The 24690-nt window shown below is 40.3% G+C and overlaps 1 protein-coding gene across 1 annotated transcript in view; it reads left to right on the forward strand.

Annotated features, from left to right (window-relative positions):
• Window positions 1-7216: 7216 nt before the first annotated feature.
• The window catches only part of LOC132552090 (ADAMTS-like protein 1), a 43880-nt gene continuing 26406 nt past the window's right edge, over window positions 7217-24690 (forward strand). The window contains exon 1 of the mRNA XM_060216231.1: window positions 7217-7258. Coding sequence (XP_060072214.1) covers window positions 7226-7258 — 33 coding nt within the window. The 5' untranslated portion in view covers window positions 7217-7225. The remainder of the gene's footprint in view (window positions 7259-24690) is intronic.

Genomic DNA, 24690 nt, shown 5'->3' on the forward strand with positions numbered 1-24690 from the left:
CTACCGCTCCCCACCACCCGATTCCCACTCCTAACCACACACATTCTTTAATACATCGCTACATTGCGTATCAACTTTTAACGTCTCTCTCTCTCTCTCTCTCTCTCTCTCTCTCTCTCTCTCTCTCTCTCTCTCTCTCTCTCTCTCTCTCTCTCTCTCTCTCTCTCTCTCTCTTTTTCCCCAAGTTACGAAATCAGGAGATAAAATTTAGTCTTTCAGTCATGATTTGTATACTATAGTCTATTAGTCAAGGTTTGTCTATTTTAGTCTGTCAGTCATGGTTGATCTACTTTAGTCTTTTAGTCATGGTTTGTCTACTTTAGTCTTTCAGTCATGGTTTGTCTACTTCACTCATGGTTTGTCTACTTTAATCTTTCAGTCATGGTTTGTCTACTTTAGTCATGGTTTGTCTACTTGAGTCTTTCAGTCATGGTTTATCTACTTTAGTCTATTAGACATGGTTTGTCTACTTTAGCCATGGTTTGTCTACTTTAGTCATTCAGTCATGGTTTGTCTAATTTAGTCATGGTTTGTCTACTTGAGTCTTTCAGTCACGGTTTGTCTACTTTAGTCATGGTTTGTCTACTTTAGTCTTTCAGTCATGGTTTGTCTACTTTAGTCTTTCAGTCAGGGTTTGTCTACTTTAGTCTTTCAGTCATGATTTGTATACTTTAGTCTATTAATCACGGTTTGTCTACATTAGTCATGGTTTGTCTACTTTAGTCTTTCAGTCATGGTTGATCTACTTTAGTCTATTAATCACGGTTTGTCTACTTTACTCATGGTTTGTCTACTTTACTCATGGTTTGTCTACTTTAGTCTTTCAGTCATGGTTTGTCTACTTTAGTCTTTTAGTCATGGTTTGTCGACTTTAGTCTTTCAGTCATGGTTTGTCTACTTTAGTCTTTTAGTCATGGTTTGTCGACTTTAGTCTTTCAGTCATGGTTTGTCTACTTTAGTCTTTTAGTCATGGTTTGTCTACTTGTGAGATCTTGGTAAGTTGTTGTTGTCGTTGTTGCTGTTTTTTCCCCTTTCTCCGTCTTAGATACGCATTTTTTCACTCGTTCGAGTTTGTGAACCCACAGTATATAATTGATTCTACTGTTATCTATATATATACTGTTTTGCTCCTTGCGATAATCTTGTTTTCCGTAATCTCCACTGTTCTAGGCTGAAATAGCAGCTATTTTTGTGTTTATATTTTAAGATTATAATTAGATAAATGAAAATATTAATCACAAAAGACCATAGAATAACGAGTTTTCAAGTGAGTTTTGGAATAACTTCTATACGATAACAGAGTATAAAAACACCTAATTATCTTCACTCCCGGAACTGTCTGCTGACATCAAATCTCATTCCACTTTATTATTAGCGAAAGGGAACACCTCAACGAAACTGGTAATTGAAACGATACTGCCAACACAACCCCAAGGGATGCCATCGAGACTGGAGACTGACAACCCCCAAACCCCTGACAACCCCCAACCCCCAACGATAAAGCCAACACATAACCCCAAGGGATGCCATCGAGACTGGAGACTGACAACACCCTGATAACCCTGAAAACCCCAACCCCAACGATAAAGCCAACACATAACCCCAAGGGATGCCATCGAGACTGGAGAGTGACAACCCCCAAACCCCTGACAACCCCCAACCCCCAACGATAAAGCCAACACATAACCCCAAGGGATGCCATCGAGACTGGAGACTGACAACACCCTGACAACCCTGACAACCCCAACCCCCAACGATAAAGCCAACACATAACCCCAAGGGATGCCATCGAGACTGGAGACTGACAACCCCCTGACAACCCCCTGACAACCCTGACAACCCCAACCCCCCCACGATACAGCCAACACATAACCTCAAGGGATGTCATCGAGACTGGAGAGTGACAACCCCCAAACCCCTGACAACCCCCAACCCCCCACGATACAGCCAACACATAACCTCAAGGGATGCCATCGAGACTGGAGAGTTACAACCCCCAAACCCCTGACAACCCCCAACCCCCCACGATACAGCCAACACATAACCCCAAGGGATGCCATCGAGACTAGAGACTGACAACCCCCTGACAACCCCCTGACAACCCTGACAACCCCAACCCCCCACGATACAGCCAACACATAACCTCAAGGGATGTCATCGAGACTGGAGAGTGACAACCCCCAAACCCCTGACAACCCCCAACCCCCCACGATACAGCCAACACATAACCCCAAGGGATGCCATCGAGACTGGAGACTGACAACCCCCTGACAACCCTGACAACCCCAACCCCCCCCCCCCACGATACAGCCAACACATAACCTCAAGGGATGCCATCGAGACTGGAGAGTGACAACCCCCCAACCCCCTGACAAACCCCTCCCAATCCCCCAACGATACAGCCAACACATAACCTCAAGGGATGCCATCGAGACTGGAGAGTGACAACCCCCCAACCCCCTGACAAACCCCTCCCAATCCCCCAACGATACAGCCAACACATAACCTCAAGGGATGCCATCGAGACTGGAGAGTGACAACCCCCAAACCCCCTGACAAACCCCTCCCAATCCCCCAACCACACATCCGGGTAGTTACAATTATGACCAGCGTAGAAAATTACAGCATACAACTACTGGGCATTTCATTATGAAATAAAATGACCAATGGATCAAAACATACCTATTCAGATCGAACACTCGATAATCGATCATTTTCAAACATAGTAATTTCTTCTCAAAGTTGTCGTTCCTAACAATACAATTCGTGGATCCCGGATGTATAAAACTTGCACATGCTAATAGATGAACGATGATTGTAAGACCCACCTCGCGATACCGACAATTTGAACAAAACCATTATATGAGTTAAAACTTTAGAGATAAAATTTGTTGGAGACCAAGGTCAGATTTGTTGGAGACCAAGGTCAGATCTGAGAGAAAACCAGTTTGTTATCAACGACGAAATTACCTAAAGTACTAATGAAATGGAATTTCATATCGAGTGAGGAAAAAGGAAATTTTCCATTCAGATGTGACATGGATCTAACACAGGATTAACAGGGCAGTATTGTCACCAGGGAACGTGGCTCGAATTTGAGGGGAGGTTGTTGGAGTGGTACATGGGCCTTAACAGTGGAGGAGTGGTCTTGGCAGGGGGAGGGGCGTGGCAGTGGGCGATGGGCCCTGTGATTGGTCGAGGGCCTTTACAGAATGGAGAATGCAGTGAGGGAGGGGCCTTGGCAGTGGGAGTGTGGGTGGGTGGGGTGCACTGGGGGAGGGACCTTGGCAGTGGGAGTGTGGGTGGGGTGCAGACGATAAAACAACAGTAATGCATCATCGCAATAATTATGGTAATTTATCAAAATTTGCACGTGCAGATAAGAGAATCCAATGTGATAATATACGTGAAGCACGCACATTAGATAACCCCTTTTTCAGAGAAGAATGTATCTTTCCTGTGTTATCAGAACAAACACTCGCAGAAACCGTGTAGGATAAGAAGAAAGCTGTATTAGTGAGTAGCCTGTTGTTCCGGTGTAAAGAACTCTTCTCGTTATAACCATCCTTTTTAACCATAAAAGCCAGAAATAGATATTTACTTACCACCATTTCGAAATAAATCGTCTAACCTTACTTTAAACTAGATCGCTCCGAATAAAAACCGATAATAGAATAGCGCCTTTCTTTTTGTTAAGTCACAACAATGGGGTGTTCATCAATAAATATATACAAATATAAACAATTCAAAGAATTTTTGATGCAGAATTTGTGGATTTATTTGGAAAATATTGACAAACACTTTCTAGATTTTGGCACCCAGTGGTAGCACACTTGTCCTCCTTGGTCAGCGGGGTTTGAGAGCGACAATCTGTTATACGGAAGTTCGGCAGTCTGGTTGACAGGAGTTCGGCAGTCTGTTATAAAGTTGCTCGGTAGTCTGTTATACTGGAGTTCGGCAGTCTATTATAGGGATGCTTGATAATCTGTTATACGGTAGTTCGGCAGTCTGTTATAGAGATGCTTGATAATCTGTTATACGGTAGTTCGGCAGTTCAGCAGTCTGTTATACGGTAGTTCGGCAGTCTGTTATAGAGATGGTTGGTAATCTGTAATACTGGAGTTCGGCAGTCTGTTATAGAGATGCTTGATAATCTGTTATACTGTATTTCAGCAGTCTGTTATAGAGTAGTTCGGCGGTCTGTTATAGAGATGCTTGGTAATCTGTTATACGGTAGTTCGGCAGTCTGTTATAGAGATGCTTGATAATCTGTTATACTGTAGTTCAGCAGTCTGTTATAGAGATGCTTGATAATCTGTTATACGGTAGTTCGGCAGTCTGTTATAGAGATGCTTGATAATCTGTTATACGGTAGTTCGGCAGTTCAGCAGTCTGTTATACGGTAGTTCGGCAGTCTGTTATAGAGATGGTTGGTAATCTGTAATACTGTATTTCAGCAGTCTGTTATAGAGTAGTTCGGCGGTCTGTTATAGAGATGCTTGGTAATCTGTTATACGGTAGTTCGGCAGTCTGTTATAGAGATGCTTGATAATCTGTTATACTGTAGTTCAGCAGTCTGTTATAAAGATGCTTGATAATCTGTTATACTGTAGTTCAGCAGTCTGTTATAGAGATGCTTGATAATCTGTTATACTGTATTTCAGCAGTCTGTTATAGAGTAGTTCGGCGGTCTGTTATAGAGATGCTTGGTAATCTGTTATACGGTAGTTCGGCAGTCTGTTATAGAGATGCTTGATAATCTGTTATACTGTAGTTCAGCACTCTGTTATAGAGATGCTTGATAATCTGTTATACTGTAGTTCAGCAGTCTGTTATAGAGATGCTTGATAATCTGTTATACTGTAGTTCAGCAGTCTGTTATAGAGACGCTTGATAATCTGTTATACTGTAGTTCAGCAGTCTGTTATAGAGATGCTTGATAATCTGTTATACGGTAGTTCAGCAGTCTGTTATAGAGATGCTTGATAATCTGTTATACTGTAGTTCAGCAGTCTGTTATAGAGATGCTTGATAATCTGTTATACTGTAGTTCAGCAGTCTGTTATAGAGATGCTTGATAATCTGTTATACGGTAGTTCGGCAGTCTGTTATAGAGATGCTTGATAATCTGTTATACTGTAGTTCAGCAGTCTGTTATAGAGATGCTTGATAATCTGTTATACTGTAGTTCAGCAGTCTGTTATAGAGATGCTTGATAATCTGTTATACGGTAGTTCGGCAGTCTGTTATACTAGAGTTCGGCAGTTTGTTATAGAGATGCTTGATAATCTGTTATACGGTAGTTCGGCAGTCTGTTATAGAGATGCTTGATAATCTGTTATACGGTAGTTCGGCAGTCTGTTATAGAGATGCTTGATAATCTGTTATACGGTAGTTCGGCAGTCTGCTATAGAGATGCTTGATAATCTGTTATACGGTAGTTCGGCAGTCTGTTATAGAGATGCTTGGTAGTCTGTTATACGGTAGTTCGGCAGTCTGTTATAGAGATGCTTGATAATCTGTTATACGGTAGTTCAGCAGTCTGTTATAGAGATGCTTGATAATCTGTTATACTGTAGTTCAGCAGTCTGTTATAGAGATGCTTGATAATCTGTTATACGGTAGTTCGGCAGTCTGTTATACTGGAGTTCGGCAGTCTGTTATAGAGATGCTTGATAATCTGTTATACGGTAGTTCGGCAGTCTGTTATACTGTAGTTCAGCAGTCTGTTATAGAGATGCTTGATAATCTGTTATACGGTAGTTCAGCAGTCTGTTATAGAGATGCTTGATAATCTGTTATACTGGAGTTAGGCAGTCTGTTATACGGTAGTTCGGCAGTCTGTTATAGAGATGCTGGATAATCTGTTATACGGTAGTTCGGCAGTCTTGTACAGTTATAGAAGTGTTTGATATTGCCGAAGTTTTATCTGTGCTGACAATATAAAGCCTCTCGCTGATACTACACATACGGGCCTATGATTGACCACAGACTACAACCATCCTTCCCTGTTGAAGACGCTGGAACCTCACACACACTTTTCCCTCTTCCTTGAGTGACTTACTCACACTAACCTGATCCATCCCAGCACGGTTTTCCAGTTACATAGGGAGATGATATGCTAACGTTGGAATTTTACGTGTAGGTAATAATACCTATTCGTTCAAGTGAAAACAAATGCTTACACAAATACAGGATTCTATTTTTTCCATCAAATGCATTTAAGCACTAACGCGAAATACACGTGCACAAAATGAGAACAACGTTTTTATAAGTGAGCATTGTATAATCTAAAAAACTATCATGGTTCCAATTATGAATGCCAAAAGGAAAGATGTATGTATATAATGAAAGACTGGTGGAGTCGCGGAGAGCTCCAGGCCGTCAGTGGACCACTAAGTGTGTACTTATACGCTCTGTGAACAGGTCGCGCCAAACTCCGAGCGGAAGCTGTTTATATCTACCAGTGTCGTCTGCTCCAGCGAATTTCAAAGGCAACTTTGTGAGATGTGAATGACTAGGATTAACTTAGTTTGAACAGTATGTGAGCTATTGACAGCGTATTTGTTTAACCTGTGTTTTCTTCAGTCGGTGTAGCTTTTGTTCAGATTTTGTCCGTTTTTACAACCGTACTAAAACACGACCAGTCTAACATAGATGTTGTAAGCCATTCAGTGTGGATGAATCAACACTAGATGGGTCTGCTCAGGCCTGACACGACCCATTGTCCAGTGGGAAATCACAGGGACTGTTCCGGGGTCCTTGTAAACGGGCGACAGGAGTCAGACGCAAGACAGACATATATGTATGTGAAAACCGGAAGTGCATATTAATCTTTGTTTTTTTTTCTATAATTCGGGACAGACGGATCTATTGGGAAATATTTTTGGCGCAGATGGGTGTATGTATATTGGGGCAAGAAGAAAACGTTCGGACATAGCTAATTGCATTCCTGGAATTCCATTCTGCGAGAAAGGAATGCAGTTTATATAAGCATTATCTTATAAACAACGGGATATATCTACCTGTTACAGGACCTATCTCAAAATTAACAGTAAAGATAGAAACTACTCGGGAAGTTTTCATGACATGGTCTACGCTAAAATAACAAACGTGATAATGTTTTCACGGACAAAAAATTTAAAAAGTACATGAAGATTGATCCGTTTTCACAATGGATTTAGAACACGTTGGATTGCCCAGTAAATAGCTGATTCTAACCTCAATGACGTTCGGGACATGTCTATTCGTACTCCTGGTAAGTAGATAAAGAGTGTTTATATATTTCTAACTAATATGGTTTAGTCAAGATCTTGAATAAGGTTGTAAATAATTCATTCGTCAAACTACAAAACTTATTTTTCTCTGACACTTATTGAGTGGAGGCAGTGTTGATCGATACATACATATTGACCAAGTAACTCGGGACGCTTACATACATGTAGGGTGTTGATTCTCAACAGGTGTGTTGATAATACAACAGGTAACAAATTTGCATTATGCATATATGGACATCTGCTACCTGTGAAGTTATGCGCGGAATGTCGCGATCTGCGCTCCAGGTCCACATGATACCTGTAGCATGTGCAGTGCATAATTTATAGACTTTTAACAATGAAAGCGTTTACATATATAACGACGAAAGGTGAAACCCTGTAACGAAACATGACCAATCCACGGGGAAAAACACTGTTAAGGACCATCGACGTGTTGGCATGTTAACCATACACATGTAACACGTGTTTGTAGTTTTACATGTTAGGAACCACGTGTTTGTAGTGTTACATGTTAGGAACCACGTGTTTGTAGTGTTACATATCAGGAATCACGTGTTTGTAGTGTTACATGTTAGAAACCAGGTGTTTGTAGTGTTACATGTTAGGAACCACGTGTTTGTAGTGTTACATGTTAGGAACCACGTGTTTGTAGTGTTACATGTTAGGAACCACGTGTTTGTAATGTTACATGTTAGGAACCACGTGTTTGTAGTGTTACATGTTAGGAACCACGTGTTTGTAGTGCTACATGTAAGGAACCCCGTGTTTGTAGTGTTACATGTTAGGAACCACGTGTTTGTAGTTTTACATGTTAGGAACCACGTGTTTGTAGCGTTACATGTTAGGAACCACGTGTTTGTAGTGTTACATGTTATGAACCACGTGTTTGTAGTGTTACATGTTAGGAACCAGGTGTTTGTAGTGTTACATGTTATGAACCACGTGTTTGTAGTGTTACATGTTATGAACCAGGTGTTTGTAGTGTTACATGTTATGAACCACGTGTTTGTAGTGTTACATGTTAGGAACCAGGTGTTTGTAGTGTTACATGTTATGAACCACGTGTTTGTAGTGTTACATGTTATGAACCACGTGTTTGTAGTGTTACATGTTATGAACCAGGTGTTTGTAGTGTTACATGTTAGGAACCACGTGTTTGTAGTGTTACATGTTATGAACCAGGTGTTTGTAGTGTTACATGTTATGAACCACGTGTTTGTAGTGTTACATGTTATGAACCAGGTGTTTGTAGTGTTACATGTTAGGAACCACGTGTTTGTAGCGTTACATGTTAGGAACCACGTGTTTGTAGTGTTACATGTTAGGAACCACGTGTTTGTAGTGTTACATGTTAGGAACCACGTGTTTGTAGTGCTACATGTAAGGAACCCCGTGTTTGTAGTGTTACATGTTATGAACCAGGTGTTTGTAGTGTTACATGTTAGGAACCACGTGTTTCCGCTACATTTATAGAAGTTTTTTCTGTTAATCATTGAAAATAAAGTATGTGTCTAGTAACAATAACAGTTAACACATTATGTTCGGTATAATTTTCGAAAAATGGCTATAAAACATGAACACCTTGGAACAATTTCACGATATTTAAAGGAGATATGGTATGTCAACCGACGCGTGACCGTGTGGATTAAAGCGTGTCCAATGTCAGTGGAATGGTATGGGTAGGCACCTATTGTTATCACACGATGGTTTATACTATATTTGAACATTTGATTAAATTGTATCCAAAATTGATTTAAACATTTTCAATTACTGATCATTTTTTTTAAAATCAGGTATGTGTAGCATTTAAACAGCAGTTGATCACATAGCCAATTTCATGATGACGTGACAAAATCCGGCTTGTCGATAGAATTGATAATGTGATACAAGTTAATGGTGAGGGAGATGATGCAGTGATTGACCTCTTGGTTTCTGCTGTATTTATCATGTGGTTTTCTCAGGACCCAATGTTGTATGACACGGACAGCGAAATTCCTTCAGGAATGTACCCTGCATGGTTTACCTAAATTGTCTTGAATTTGAAACCACAAACTTTTTGTGTAACGTCTATACCAAATCTAGGCCAGCCTTTTGAATTTCCGTACGACGCATAACATTATACATTTATTATATTAAATACAAACGTTGAAAGGAATTATTGACGGTATTATATAAAATATATCTAATTCATAACTCGGAACGAAATATTAAAACTGTTTTGTCACGAAATATGTAAACCATGACAAAGTCCTGCTGTTTGTGTATCACTCTCACGCGGTAGGTTATAAATGTATTGAATATTTCGACAATCTAACCTGAAGTAACATTGAATTCTCTACACATAGCTGTATATTTGTATGTATGGGGAATTTTCCTGCTTGGTTTGTTGATGTTTTGATATCCAAATTCAATATTTCTGTCCGCTGATGGTGGCAGTTGAAGGACGTCATATATATTACAATGTAAAAAATGTTCTACAAACCGGCCAGTTCCGATGTAAACGATTTCAAATATATACATGTACTCTATTTAAGTTTATCACTGTCTAATTTTGTGAATACGTTCAATTTACCGTTTGAATATGGTGTCTTCTACAGTGATTCTAATAATGATAACGAGCAATAGACGGTGTACATGGTTTCTTTAATCTTGGAAACCATTGGATAACAGTTGCTTAAGCTTTATGGACAACTACCAATGAAATGTTACGAGAGCAGACAATGATTCACCCCCGACTTAGGTTCAATGTAGATAAAGAATTCACAAACGTTTTTTAATGAGAGAAAACACCGTACTTGGGCCATAAGGTTTTTCGACTTACTGAAAACATTTAACTGTAACTAAGCAATTGGTTAGATCTTTACTGGATTATACAAGCTCTGTTTAACCCCGTAAAAGATAAAGATGGAATAGAGACAGTACAACGAAGAGGGACCAATAGTTAACTGGGAAGGACTTAACAGAGAGGCTACGGAAACTTTCAAACCTTAACATACAGACGAATCAGACCCGAATATTTTGAAGAAGAGACAAGATATAAGATGCTATTCAGTTCGAGATAGAGTGGAATTTGAGTAAACCGTTCGAGATAGAGAGGATTTTTAGTAAACCATTCGCGATAGAGAAGATTTTCAGTAAACCGTTCGAGATAGAGAGGATTTTTAGTAAACCATTTGAAATAGAGAGTATTTTGAGTAAACCGTTCGAGATAGAGAGGATTTTCAGTAAACCGTTCGAGATAGAGAGGATTTTCAGCAAACTGTTCGAGATAGAGAGGCTTCTCAGTAAACAGTTCGAGATGGAGAGGATTTTCAGTAAACCGTTCGAGATAGAGAGGATTTTCAGTAAACCGTTCGCGATAGAGAGGATTTTCAGTAAACCGTTCGAGATAGAGAGGCTTCTCAGTAAACAGTTCGAGATGGAGAGGATTTTCAGTAAACCGTTCGAGATAGAGAGGATTTTCAGTAAACCATTCGAGATAGAGAAGATTTTCAGTAAACCGTTCGAGATAGAGAGGATTTTCAGTAAACCGTTCGAGATAGAGAGTAATCTTACTAAACAGATTTATGAATTGTTATTCATTTGTTTAGTGTGTCACCTTATACAATACTAAAAAAATGTTGGCAGATTTTATCAAATAAATTTCAGTGCCTAATAAATGTCTAAAACTTCAACATGTTACTATGTCACATTAATAAATATAACTTCTTTTATTTGTAAAGGTGCCACAATAGTGAATTGGGATTGAAAATAGATCATAGGACGATGTGTTCAGTAGGAGATCATGGGGAAATCTTAATGGTCTGACGTCGACTACCCTGGTCTGACGTCGACCACCCTGGTCTGACGTCAGCTACCCTGGTCTGACGATAGCTACCCTGGTCCAGGGACGTATAAACGATTATATTATACTTTCCTGCCTTATCTGACGTCGGCTACCCTGGTCTGACGTCGGCTACCCTGGTCTGACGTCGACTACCCTGGTCTGACGTCAGCTACCCTGGTCTGACGATAGCTACCCTGGTCTGACGTCAGCTACCCTGGTCTGACGTCGACTACCCTGGTCTGACGTCAGCTACCCTGGTCCAGGGACGTATAAATGATTATATTATACTTTCCTGCCTGGTCTGACGTCGGCTAACCTAGTCTGACGTCAGCTACCCTGGTCTGACGTCAGCTACCCTGATCTGACGTCACCTGCTCTGGTCTGACGTCAGCTACCCTGGTCCAGGGACGTATAAACGATTATATTATACTTTCCTGCCTGGTCTGACGTCGGCTAACCTAGTCTGACGTCAGCTACCCTGGTCTGACGTCGGCTACCTTGGTCTGACGTCAGCTACCCTGGTCCAGGGAGGTATAAACGATTATATTATACTTTCCTGCCTGGTCTGACGATAGCTACCCTGGTCTGACGTCGACTACCCTGGTTTTACGTCAGCTACCCTGGTCTGACGTCGGCTGTGCCAGTCCTTAGGACGACTTTTCGTGGTTTTTCGTCCCTTACTTGTGAAAATAACATCCGCGGTATGGTCCAATATTGGTACTGGATCCTAACAAACAAATGTTCATTGAATGCAAATTACTGGGATAGATATATGATCAATGAAGTAATAGCAACAGTACAGACACGTGAATTGTCAAATTTTCGCAGCAACCTGCCCCTCCATCAAGACACAAATATTACATAAATTACATCACATCATTAGAACACAGAACCCAAAAAGGGTCAAATTGATTGAAACTTCAAAAATCTCAAATAAAAGGTACGACAGAATCATGTACTCTTCATGGATGGAAAGGACTTCAGATGCTTTACCAAAATTATAAATTTCATGACCCCAGGGTCTAACATTTCCCCTTGAGGAGGTAAAGTTTACTATAGTTTATACAATTTTGAACATTATTTGTTTATTTTCTATTGGAAATAGTTCAAACCTGCATAGAATTATTAGTTTAAGATGACAGTATAATGGGATACACATATTGACCTCGGCTGACCCCCAGGAGCTGTAAGGCGGGGCCAAAAATGGGCCATTGATGGTGGTGATTACTGTTTTACGTTCCTTCGACTGAGTGCCAAGTGTAAATCTATTGTGTTTGTACCCTGACTTGAACCACGACCTCCCGCGTACAAGGCAACATCGTTTGTGATACAGGTGTAGGTTTCAGGAGAAGGCCAAGCAATCGTAAATAATGTTCATTTCACAGCATGAATGGAAAGTTGGCACGGAAGGAATTTGCCACGCACTAAAAACATCATTTGTAATGCAAGAGTTTGCACCCTAAAACAATTCTAATTGACGTTAACCAGGATCAGAAGCTTGAAAATAAACAGAACGCTACTGGAATTACAGCAGGCGTTTAGAAGTCACTCAGTATATATTGCTGTGTATACGAGTGGCAAGTGTGTATATATCATGGAGGTTTTACAGATGGTTGGGTTTTAAGTTAAATAGAAAGAAAAACACTATCAAATTCTTTGTTTTTAACCTACAAAATCTAAATATTTCTCGTAATTGAGATTCATTTATAGCCGCTAATCAGCAGGACAAGCTACACTTGATTGTGTAAATGTATTTATCATATTATGATTCGTGTACCTTGAACTGTCGTTACCAATAAAAGTGACATTCACTGAAGTAAAAAGGCAAGTATACTGACTGCTTCATAAACCTTGTAATTCCGGAGGTGTACATATAGGCCACTTGTAAGATAACAACGATTTGTTAGTTATTGGAAATGTCTAACCTTAAACTGTTTTGTCCGAAAAAAACTCATTTCATTCATCCTGATGTTTTAGTTACGAAACCGATAACAAACCAAATTTTAAAAAATAAGCAGACAAGATAAATCTTAGTTATTTCCATGTACTTTCCCGGACATTCCCGGGCAACCTGTACGGAGGACGTGTATGTGATTTCCCGGACATTCCATGTAGGAGTGTCCTGTACGGAGGCTGTGGATGTGATTTCCCGGACATTCCCTGTTGGAGTGTCTTGTACGCAGGTCGTGTGTGTGATTTCCCGGACATTCCATGTAGGAGTGTCCAGTACGGAGGCCGTGTGTGTGATTTCCCGGACATTCCATGTAGGAGTGTCCTGTACGGAGGCCGTGTGTGTGATTTTCCGGACATTCCATGTAGGAGTGTCCTGTACGGAGGCCGTGAGAGTGATTTCCCGGACATTCCATGTAGGAGTGTCCTGTACGGAGGCCGTGAGAGTGATTTCCCGGACATTCCATGTAGGAGTGTCCTGTACGGAGGCCGTGAGAGTGATTTCCCGGACATTCCATGTAGGAGTGTCCTGTACGGAGGCCGTGAGAGTGATTTCCCGGACATTCCATGTAGGAGTGTCCTGTACGGAGGCCGTGAGAGTGATTTCCCGGACATTCCATGTAGGAGTGTCCTGCACGGAGGCCGTGTGTGTGATTTCCCGGACATTCCATGTAGGAGTGTCCTGTACGGAGGCCGTGAGAGTGATTTCCCGGACATTCCATGTAGGAGTGTCCTGTATGGAGGCCGTGTGTGTGATTTCCCGGACATTCCATGTAGGATTGTCCTGTACGGAGGCCGTGTGTGTGATTTTCCGGACATTCCATGTAGGAGTGTCCTGTACGGAGGCCGTGAGAGTGATTTCCCGGACATTCCATGTAGGAGTGTCCTGTACGGAGGCCGTGAGAGTGATTACCCAGACATTCCATGTAGGAGTGTCCTGTACGGAGGCCGTCTGTGTGATTTTCCGGACATTCCATGTAGGAGTGTCCTGTTCGGAGGCCGTGTGTGTGATTTTCCGGATATTCCCTGGGACTATCCTGAACGGAGGCCTTGGATGTGATTTCCCGGACATTCCCTATCGGAGAATGCTTTGCTTTGTACTATAAAGGAATTTTTCTGTCAGTGTGTCCTGCACAATGGTCGCGGATGTACATAATTTCCCGAGGTCATGACAGTCATATTTAGAGAGAGAGAGATAGAGAGAGAGAGAGAGAGAGAGAGAGAGAGAGAGAGAGAGAGAGAGAGAGAGAGAGAGAGAGAGAGAGAGAGAGAGAGAGAGAGAGAGAGAGAGAGAGAGAGAGAGAGAGAGAGAAGGGGACCTGATGTCATCGGGATACGTGTTTTGTGTCATTTGTAAGTGTGATACACGTCATATAAAATAGTTCACATATGGTTATGGTCACCGGAAGTCTTTCAATACTATTCCCCGTATCTTCGACGCTTGCCACCCCCTGTGAACACAATCAGGTTTCGTCTTCAATACCTTCGCCTGTCCGCTACTCGGCAGCAGATATCAACTGCCACCAAATACCAAGTGTCAAGTCTGACAAAATCTGACAATCTTTCATCTAGAGGCTTACGTCCGGACTTTTCAACCGTTGGCATTTGTAGTGTGATTAATGACAGTGCTCCAGCATTCGCTGCGATAGGTTGTGACGTGGTATGCCCTGGTGATTCAGCCAACTACTTGATGCATAGCCAGCATATCTGACATGGAATCTGCCTGAAACATGATGACAGAGAAACACGTTTCCAGGTGAAGGTTCAAATGGAAAGGAAAATGCTAAGTAAAGTACACTTCGAAAATTTGCACCGATAATCAGTTTTATGCAAGAAACCCCACATAAGTAATGTTCTGTTCTGGTTGTAAAATTAGGTTCTCCTTTAGCTTTGTTGACACCGTACAACTGTTACAAAAACAATAAATACCAACATGGGAATCCTACCACCAAACTCGACGATAATGTTGTCTATCATTGTTATGATGTTCATAGTCCGTATATTTCGCCTTTAATATTTTGGCGGTTTTTTTTGCGCGAAATACGCTTCAGTATAGTTGAAAACCATAGATTTATACCGCCGTCTACTTTTGTTGGAGAAGAAAGCTGTTATACCAAGATAACGAAGGCGTTCTTTCAGTTAAGAATGGGTAATGATGGTGTACAGAGTGGAATTTTTAGGAGAGGGTTTGGAAGATTAGTGAAAAGCTCTTTGGAATACACATACTGTTGTCACAATAAGACTGTAATCCAGATTTGATATTGCTAAGAATGAAGAAGTTTGCACAAATGTTTTGTTGAACAGCTAGAAGAACCAGCAATAAGTTGTTTAAATAGATTCTTGTGACGCTTAGGAATCCAATATAAACGGGGGATGTCCGTATTCTTTAAATGATTGTAATACCGATGCATGATTAGCCAGTATTTCTTCGTTTACAAGCAAGCATTTTTCTTTTTATACAGGAAATGAAATGATAAGTGCGGGCAAGGATAAGTTTATTGTATACCCAATCAGTAGGCATAATAACATATCTGTCACGTAAATCTTGAAGTGTGGAATTAACATTAGGATAGAGGAAAGCTGACCTGTGTTTTGTTTTCAGTTTTATATTTCAAGCTGCATAGTCTTTTAAATCTGATGGATCAAATGGATATCACTCGCCCAAAAAGTGAATCCAACTCAGTATGTTCCGATACATATAATCTATATGTTTGTATCAAAGAGTAAAAATATCTGCTGCGTTTCTTTATATAAGTTTAAGAAAAAGGTCAGAATATCTATAATTTAGTGTTTGTAAACTGAAGATTCAGTCTGTGTATTATATGTTCATGTATTTCAATAAGTTCTACCTAGATACTTCTCTGAACAACCAACCGGAAACCGACGGTACTACTGGTTTCATCCGGCCATCAAAACACCTCTAAATTTCGGAGGTTTACTTGTTTAGCCTTTGTTTGGCAAATCTATCGATTTGATTGCTTATGTGTGTATTTTTTGGTTTGAGTATTTAATAAGGGTTATAGTCATACTCTGTTTTTTTCTGAGGATCAACTGATCTATATATATACATGACAAAAATGTATTACACGGGTTCGACAGATGCATTTTAATGAATAACATGGGATAATTTAACGGTTGTCCTAGTCTTATTGGGAACTATTGTATGTCCTTATATAATAAATGTAAAATACTTTTCGGTATGCCGGGTAGTTTCGTTGTTATGTCCTTGTTCTTACGTGAGAACGCGACATTAGTTGCTTGGATTGAAAGAGATTTACACGATGGGTGTTATCGCAGCAGAAAACGCTTACCCATCCGAAACACCTTGTTGTGCTTTGTGTTTACTTACATTTTTGTTGATCGGTCTTTAATTTGCATACAACATATGCAAACAAAACATACTGTTAAATGGACATCATAGTGAAAATAAATTTAAGTGTATAACATTGGTCAATATTATTATAAATATTCTTTACAATGTCCAAATGTAACGATCGCTACACAGATAATTTGCTCATTTTTTCCGAAAATCTTCTCCATCTGTCGCACCTTACCGTAATCCTGTGTTATCTTTTACCATCTGGCAACTTTTAGCTTTGATACAAACGTGTTTTTGTTTGTCTGCGCTTCACGCAGGATACCATGTTATAGTTGCCATTTTTAATGCACGCGCAGTCAGTTACTACTAAACTAGAACGTAAGTTTCACTATAACTCTACTTTATGGATACGAATAATTATTTTTAATTATTTCTCAGTGAGTAAACTTATCAGTGTAAGTGTTATACATAGCCATACTTTCAACATTTAGCATCGTTGACTAGTCCCTGAAAGACGAAACAGCTGTATGATACAGCATTACTGACGAGTCCTAGAAGGACGAAACAGCTGTATGATGTAGCATCACTGACGAGTCCTAGAAGGACGAAACAGCTGTATGATGTAGCATCACTGACGAGTCCTAGAAGGACGAAACAGCTGTATGATGTAGCATCACTGACGAGTCCTAGAAGGACGAAACAGCTGTATGATGTAGCATCACTGACGAGTCCTAGAAGGACGAAACAGCTGTATGATGTAATATCACTGACGATTCCTAGAAGGACGAAACAGTTGTATGATGTAACATCACTGACGATTCCTAGAAGGACGAAACAGCTGTATGATGCACTTTAATTAATCGTTTTACACTGATATGTCTGAATCTAAATTTGTATCGTTTTGTGTAATCGCGAACGCAGTGAAAGATACGTATACACTGTGTAATTTACTTATCGTAAAGATAGGGTGTTAAATTTCACGGACTATCGCACTAGAAACAAACACGTGAAAGTAAAGAATGAACTATCGGACCGTGAAATAGAGGTACGCATGAATCATTTAATCAAATGATTCGTGTCTGATTAGGAAATGGTTCAGTGGAACTGCGGCTACTGGCTATTTCCATTTGTCCAGCTGTAGAGTAACCGGCCAGGAACCGAAAGGTCGCTGGTTTGAGCCCTTAGAAAGGACAGTGTTTTTCGTATCGCCATCAAAGATATATGAAGGGTTACATGTATTTTTTATTTATCGCATAAAAATCAAATAACTACGGTAACATGGACAATACGATATATATTTCTCCAATAGAATCCCCTATATAACTATACTGGCCAATGAAATCTTCCACACACATTTAATCAACTTTCATTATAAATATGCGCTGTCCATCAACCTGTCAGTAAATTTTATATAAAGGAAAAAAAATCGACAGTGCACAGTTTGATCACTATGCAATTTCGACGTTGTACAGTTCCAACAGTGTACAGTTCCAACAGTATACAGTTCCAACAGTGTACAGTTTCGACAGTGTACAGTTTCACAGTGTACAGTTTTGACAGTGTACAGTTCCAACAGTATACAGTTTTGACAGTGTACAGTTCCAACAGTATACAGTTTTGACAGTGTACAGTTCCAACAGTATACAGTTTTGACGGTGTACAGTTCCAACAGTATACAGTTTTGACGTTGTACAGTTCCAACAGTGTACAGTTTTGACGTTGTACAGTTCCAACAGTATACAGTTCCAACAGTGTACAGTTCCAACAGTGTACAGTTCCAACAGTATACAGTTCCAACAGTGTACAGTTTTGACAGTGTACAGTTCCAACAGTATACAGTTTTGACGTTGTACAGTTCCAACAGTGTACAGTTTTGACGTTGTACAGTTCCAACAGTATACAGTTCCAACAGTGTACAGTTCCAACAGTATACAGTTCCAACAGTGTACAGTTTCGACAGTGTACAGTTTCACAGTGTACAGTTTTGACAGTGTACAGTTCCAACAGTATACAGTTTTGACATTGTACAGTTCCAACAGTATACAGTTCCAACAGTGTACAGTTTTGACAGTGTACAGTTCCAACAGTATACAGTTCCAACAGTGTACAGTTCCAACAGTGTACAGTTCCAACAGTATACAGTTCCAACAGTATACAGTTCCAACAGTGTACAGTTTCGACAGTGTACAGTTTCACAGTGTACAGTTTTGACAGTGTACAGTTCCAACAGTATACAGTTTTGACATTGTACAGTTCCAACAGTGTACAGTTCCAACAGTATACAGTTTTGACGTTGTACAGTTCCAACAGTATACAGTTTTGACGTTGTACAGTTCCAACAGTATACAGTACCGACAGTGTACAGTTTCACAGTGTACAGTTTTGACAGTGTACAGTTCCAACAGTATACAGTTTTGACAGTGTACAGTTCCAACAGTATACAGTTTTGACAGTGTACAGTTCCAACAGCATACAGTTTTGACGTTGTACAGTTCCAACAGTATACAGTTTTGACGTTGTACAGTTCCAACAGTGTACAGTTTTGACAGTGTACAGTTCCAACAGTATACAGTTTTGACAGTGTACAGTTCCAACAGCATACAGTTTTGACGTTGTACAGTTCCAACAGTATACAGTTTTGACGTTGTACAGTTCCAACAGTGTACAGTTTTGACAGTGTACAGTTCCAACAGTATACAGTTTTGACGTTGTACAGTTCCAACAGCATACAGTTTTGACGTTGTACAGTTCCAACAGTGTACAGTTTTGACGTTGTACAGTTCCGACAGTATACAGTTTTGACAGTGTACAGTTCCAACAGTATACAGTTTTGACGTTGTACAGTTCCAACAGTATACAGTTTTGACAGTGTACAGTTCCAACAGCATACAGTTTTGACAGTGTACAGTTCCAACAGTATACAGTTTTGACAGTGTACAGTTCCAACAGTATACAGTTTCGACAGTGAACAGTTTCGTTTCGACAGTGTACAGTTTTTACAATGTGCTGGTTTTACTGTACACTGCCGAAACTGTACACTGTTGAAACTGTACACCGTCGGAACTGTACACTGTCGAAATTGTACACTGTTGAAACTACACTGTCGGAACTGTACACTGTCGGAACTGTACACTGTCGAAACTAACAAAACAGTGCCACCTACTGATTCCGAGATAAGATATATCATTTGAATTTGCTGCTGTTCTAACGATGTGTGTATAAGTTTAATTGTTTGATATCTGTGGTTATCAACTGTATACTGGATTGTCATTTATTTTCGGTACTACCATTCTTATGTAAGTATTTACATTTGGAAAAGTAAATGAGTGTTACCCAAAGGCATTTACAGTCATACAAAACTCTTTTCTTCTCGTACGAAACTGACATCTTTTTGTTTCTGTATTTTCATCTGTAAAAAGTCTTTGACGTCTTCCACTTAAGTTTTTTTTTCTCCCCTGACATGGGATGACATTTATTATGGTTACTAAGCGCTCCAGGTGTTCGTTTTTATTGAGAGTTGATGCAAAAGAATGCAGTATAATATTGTTCAATTCAGCAACATCGCTGGATCCTAATTATAAAATGTGATTTTATAGTGTGTTATCTATATAACACCCAAAAACTGCAACATTACAACGACTAAAACGTTATGCTAAGTAAAGACCTGTATTCCTCAGTTCTATAATAACAAACGTGAGCTAGAAAACACAAAAACAGAGCTTAATAGAAAGCTTATACAAATATACATCTGACGCTCCAACATTACTACCCACCTTCTCCCGACAAGCTGTCACGCTTCTCATCCAATTACGGCTCAAGTTTGGCGAAGACAGAGAGAAGGGAGGAGGAAGAAAGGAGGAGTAGATGAAGAGGTCTGAGACTTGGCACTTATGTTTACAATAATGTGCCCCAGAAGTAACAACAAGTGGCCGAATTGGCACGCTTACTCTTCCAGGAATTGTTGTAATGGTTCAGAAATCCCCATTATGTGTTTTTAGCTTTCATTGCCGAGGTTAATCAAAATAACAGAGAGCTAGTGACTTATGGACAAGTTGATCTGTCCTTCTCAGCAAACATCTTGACAGATATTAAAAACAGACCACTAAACAATAACAGGACATTTATATTTCAATAAGAATTCTTCATCTGTTTATAATAAGGTAACATTAGTGTGACCTAAGGTCAAGGACGTTCGAACATATGCGGTATTGTAAGCAGACTAAAAACGACAGCGAGCATTGCAACTTTAGACAAAATTAGTTTGAAAACAATGGCCGCCAGCAAAATGATATTTCATTTCAATGGCTGATTTATTACATGTGCTCAGAAGTTATTTCCCTTTGTGAGCTTGTTCTCCTGAAATAATCAAGTCGTTGTTTGTTTGTTTGTTTGTTTGTTTTAACGTTGATATTATACAATGTTTATTTACCTGAACATATCACATTACGCCCGCGAAAAAAATAGGACATTTGAGGGTAAATAAGCTTAAAGGTTTCCTGACAACCAAGGCGATATATCTTTTAGAGTAAACAAACCGTCTGTATATTGTACGCATTAGTTCAGATCTTTGCCAGCGTTCTTCTGAAATTCGCTGAAATAGGTGACAGTCACGGAAACACTTCTCGTTCTCTTTCTGTATTGCATTCGTCATTGTGTTTTATAGTTGTATTTTTTTCGTTTGCCACCGACGTTAAATTAACATCTGAAAGGGCATCAACCGTGGCGGAATATGACTTAGGTTCACCATGGAGACACGAACTCCAGGAAACTACTGTTTTATTTCCTTCTCAAAGTTTCTACAAATCAGTGACATATATTTCTACAGTGTAACAATTTGTTCTGGAAAACGAATCGATTTTTGTATGTATATTTCCTTGAGTAGATTTTTATGTTGTTCATTTTTCTTCTTTTTGAATTCCTGTTCTCGACAATACAAACGGCAATTCAGAAAATTGGTGCCTTGTTGCTTTGGTTACCAGCGATATATGTAGAACTTCAGCTTACACTTTGTAGTAGACTACGGTAGCTGGAGATGGACGTAGATTGACGTAGTTTACGGTGGCTGGAGATGGACGTAGATTGACGTTGTCTACGGTGGCTGGAGATGGACGTAGATGGACGTAGACTACGGTGGCTGGAGATGGACGTAGATGGACGTAGACTACGGTGGCTGGAGATGGACGTAGATTGACGTTGTCTACGGTGGCTGGAGATGGACGTAGATGGACGTAGACTACGGTGGCTGGAGATGGACGTAGATAGACGTAGATAGACGTAGTCTACGGTGGTGAAATATCTCGCGAGGGAACTTTATAATATTAGAAGGTTACAGATTCCAGAACGTCAGACATGATGGATGTGATACTATTACGAAGTAAAATTGTGTCGTTATTGCATATTTATGACACTTTAGGCTTACACTGGTACAAAGTGGACAGGCGGAGAACTGATGCGAATGATATTTTAGTTACATCTATTTGCAATTACAAGCATCAGACAAGCCATGTTTATTATGAAGGGAAAATCCGCTGTATCTGCAACTTCCGTTTTATCATTTGAAAAAAAAAATCATCATTCTGTCCACGGACTTTTACCTGGAGTTTCATATTACCCATCCTTACAGCAACACTCCAGTTATGCCGTAATATTAACGGTATTGTCTTTTACAATTGGAGGTCATGAACTATACATTTTAATGACATATGACCTATGCCTTGATGATCAACTTCTATAAGTTCTACAAGAACGACTTCTTCCGCAAATCTTTTGGCTACAGAAACATTACAGACATAATTAGGTACCAATGATGGCGAGAAATGGACAAGATAGAAACGACTTGTATATCTATTGGTGTAACCCTGTGTTTTGTTTTGGTCAGTAATGAGTTACACCATATTGAGTTTGAGCCCAGTAAAATTGCATTCCATCGCAACAATATTGCGTTCCGTAGCAATAACATTTCGTTCCTTAGCATTATTATTGCGTTCCGTAGCAATAACATTTCGTTCCTTAGCATTATTATTGCGTTCCGTAGCAATAACATTTCGTTCCTTAGCATTATTATTGCGTTCCGTAGCAATAACATTTCGTTCCTTAGCATTATTATTGCGTTCCTTCTTAATACCATTTCATTTCCAGGCAATAACATTTCGTCCCCTCGCAACAATATTTCATTCTCTTACAATTATTATCATGATGTCCGCTCTCAGGCACCGTAATATTCGGAGGATTTTTGAAAATTTTCGGGAACACAAAGGATCATTATCTGTAGATAGTTACAGAGAATAGAACCTTCGTTCTCCATAGACTCACCATGATCCAATAAAGATAGGCATTCTAGTATTACAATCAACAATATGTCTTCTGCTTAAACGCTTGTAACAACAACACTAACGAGGTGGTTCTGTCGGGCCATTATTCAACTTTATTACACAGTTTTATTTCAGATAATTCCGTTTGCCTGTATTTTCTTTACTCTATCAACACTGGAAAGAAATATTTCATTTTTATGATAAAAATTTTTGAGAACAATTGGATAATTGAGCTCAAGTTTGCGCATGCGCAAATGTGAGCCTTGGTGAATATTTTCAGTCCATATCTTTTGTGTGGTATTTTTATTGTGATATTTACAGATGATTCTAGATGCATTTTATAAGTAGAAACATAGGGTTTATTACGTACTTAGAGTATTTCTACAAGATGAAAAGAATCCGTGCATATGCACGTGCCTTTCATCATACATGTTCGTATATATCATACGAATACGTTAACTCTTCGCATTTTAGTAAAAATACTTGTAGACGATATTATATACACACTGTATGTATATACATTAGTATAACATCGAAATAATCGAATCGCCTTATTGATGAAATTAGATTTGAATTCGTCGGTCACTTATTTGGTTGTTTGGTTGATTAGCTATCTATCCATCACTACTGGGTCGCTCAAGTAACATTCTAAAATCACACCATTCTCATTTCACGTGCCAACCTCGGGAACATACAACAGAAAATACGAGGTGTCCCGAGGAGAACATCGGAGTATCAGACACGTGACCAGGACACACAAGTATAGAGGGTGTCCCGAGGAGAACTACGGAGTATCAGACGCGTGCCTAGGACAGAGATGTATAGAGGGTTTCCCGAGGAGAACTTCGGAGTATGAGACACGTGCCCAGGAAAGAGATATATAGAGGGTATCCCAAGGAGAACTTCAGAGTATCAGGCGCGTGCCCAGGACAGAGAATTATAGAGGTTGTCCCGAGGAGAACTTCGGAGTATCAGACACATGCCAAGGACAATGAAGTATAGAGGGTGTACTGAGGAGAACTTCGGAGTGTCAGACACATGCTCAGGACAGAGAGGTTTAGAGGGTGTCCCGAGGAGAACTTCGGAGTATCAGACACGTGCCCAGGACAGAGATGTATAGAAGGTGTCCCGAGGAGAACTTCGGAGTATCAGACACGTGCCCGGGACAGAGAAGTGTAGAGGGTGTCCCGAGGAGAACTTCAGAGTATCAGACACGTGCACGGGACAGAGATGTATAGAGGGTGTCCCGAGGAGAACTTCAGAGTACCAGACACGTGCACGGGATAGATAAGTATAGAGGGTGTTCAGAATAGAACTTCAGAGTATCAGACACGTGCCCAGGACAGAGAAGTATAGTATAGAGGGTGTCCCGAGGAGAACTTCGGAGTATCAGACACGTGCCCAGGACAGAGAAGTATAGAGGGTGTCCCGAGGAGAACTTCGGAGTGTCAGACACGTGCCCAGGACAGAGATGTATAGAGGGTGTCCAGAAGAGAACTTCGGAGTATCAGACTCCAACAAATAGTGCATAGGAGCCTGAGAAAGTATCGAGTTGTGTAGAGGTCTGACGATAGAACTGGGGCAGTGTCGAGTGGAGTAGGGGACTGACGATAGAACTGGGGGAGTGTCGAGTGGAGTAGAGGACTGACGATAGAACTGGGGGAGTGTCGAGTGGAGTAGAGGACTGACGATAGAACTGGGGGAGTGTCGAGTGGAGTAGAGGACTGACGATAGAACTGGGGGAGTGTCGAGTGGAGTAGAGGACTGACGATAGAACTGGGGGAGTGTCGAATGGAGTAGAGGACTGACGATAGAACTAGGGGAATGTCGAGTGGAGTAGAGGACTGACGATAGAACTGGGGGAGTGTCGAGTGGAGTAGAGGACTGACGAAAGAACTGGGGGAGTGTCGAATGGAGTAGAGGACTGACGATAGAACTGGGGGAGTGTCGAGTGGATTAGAGGACTGACGAGTGAACTGTGAACCGACTAGTGGACTGTGGAAGAAT

The sequence above is a fragment of the Ylistrum balloti genome, unplaced genomic scaffold, assembly GCF_031769215.1.
Source record: "Ylistrum balloti isolate Yb309-2 unplaced genomic scaffold, AGI_CSIRO_Ybal_v1 Utg370236, whole genome shotgun sequence".
NCBI classification, from domain to species: domain Eukaryota; kingdom Metazoa; phylum Mollusca; class Bivalvia; order Pectinida; family Pectinidae; genus Ylistrum; species Ylistrum balloti.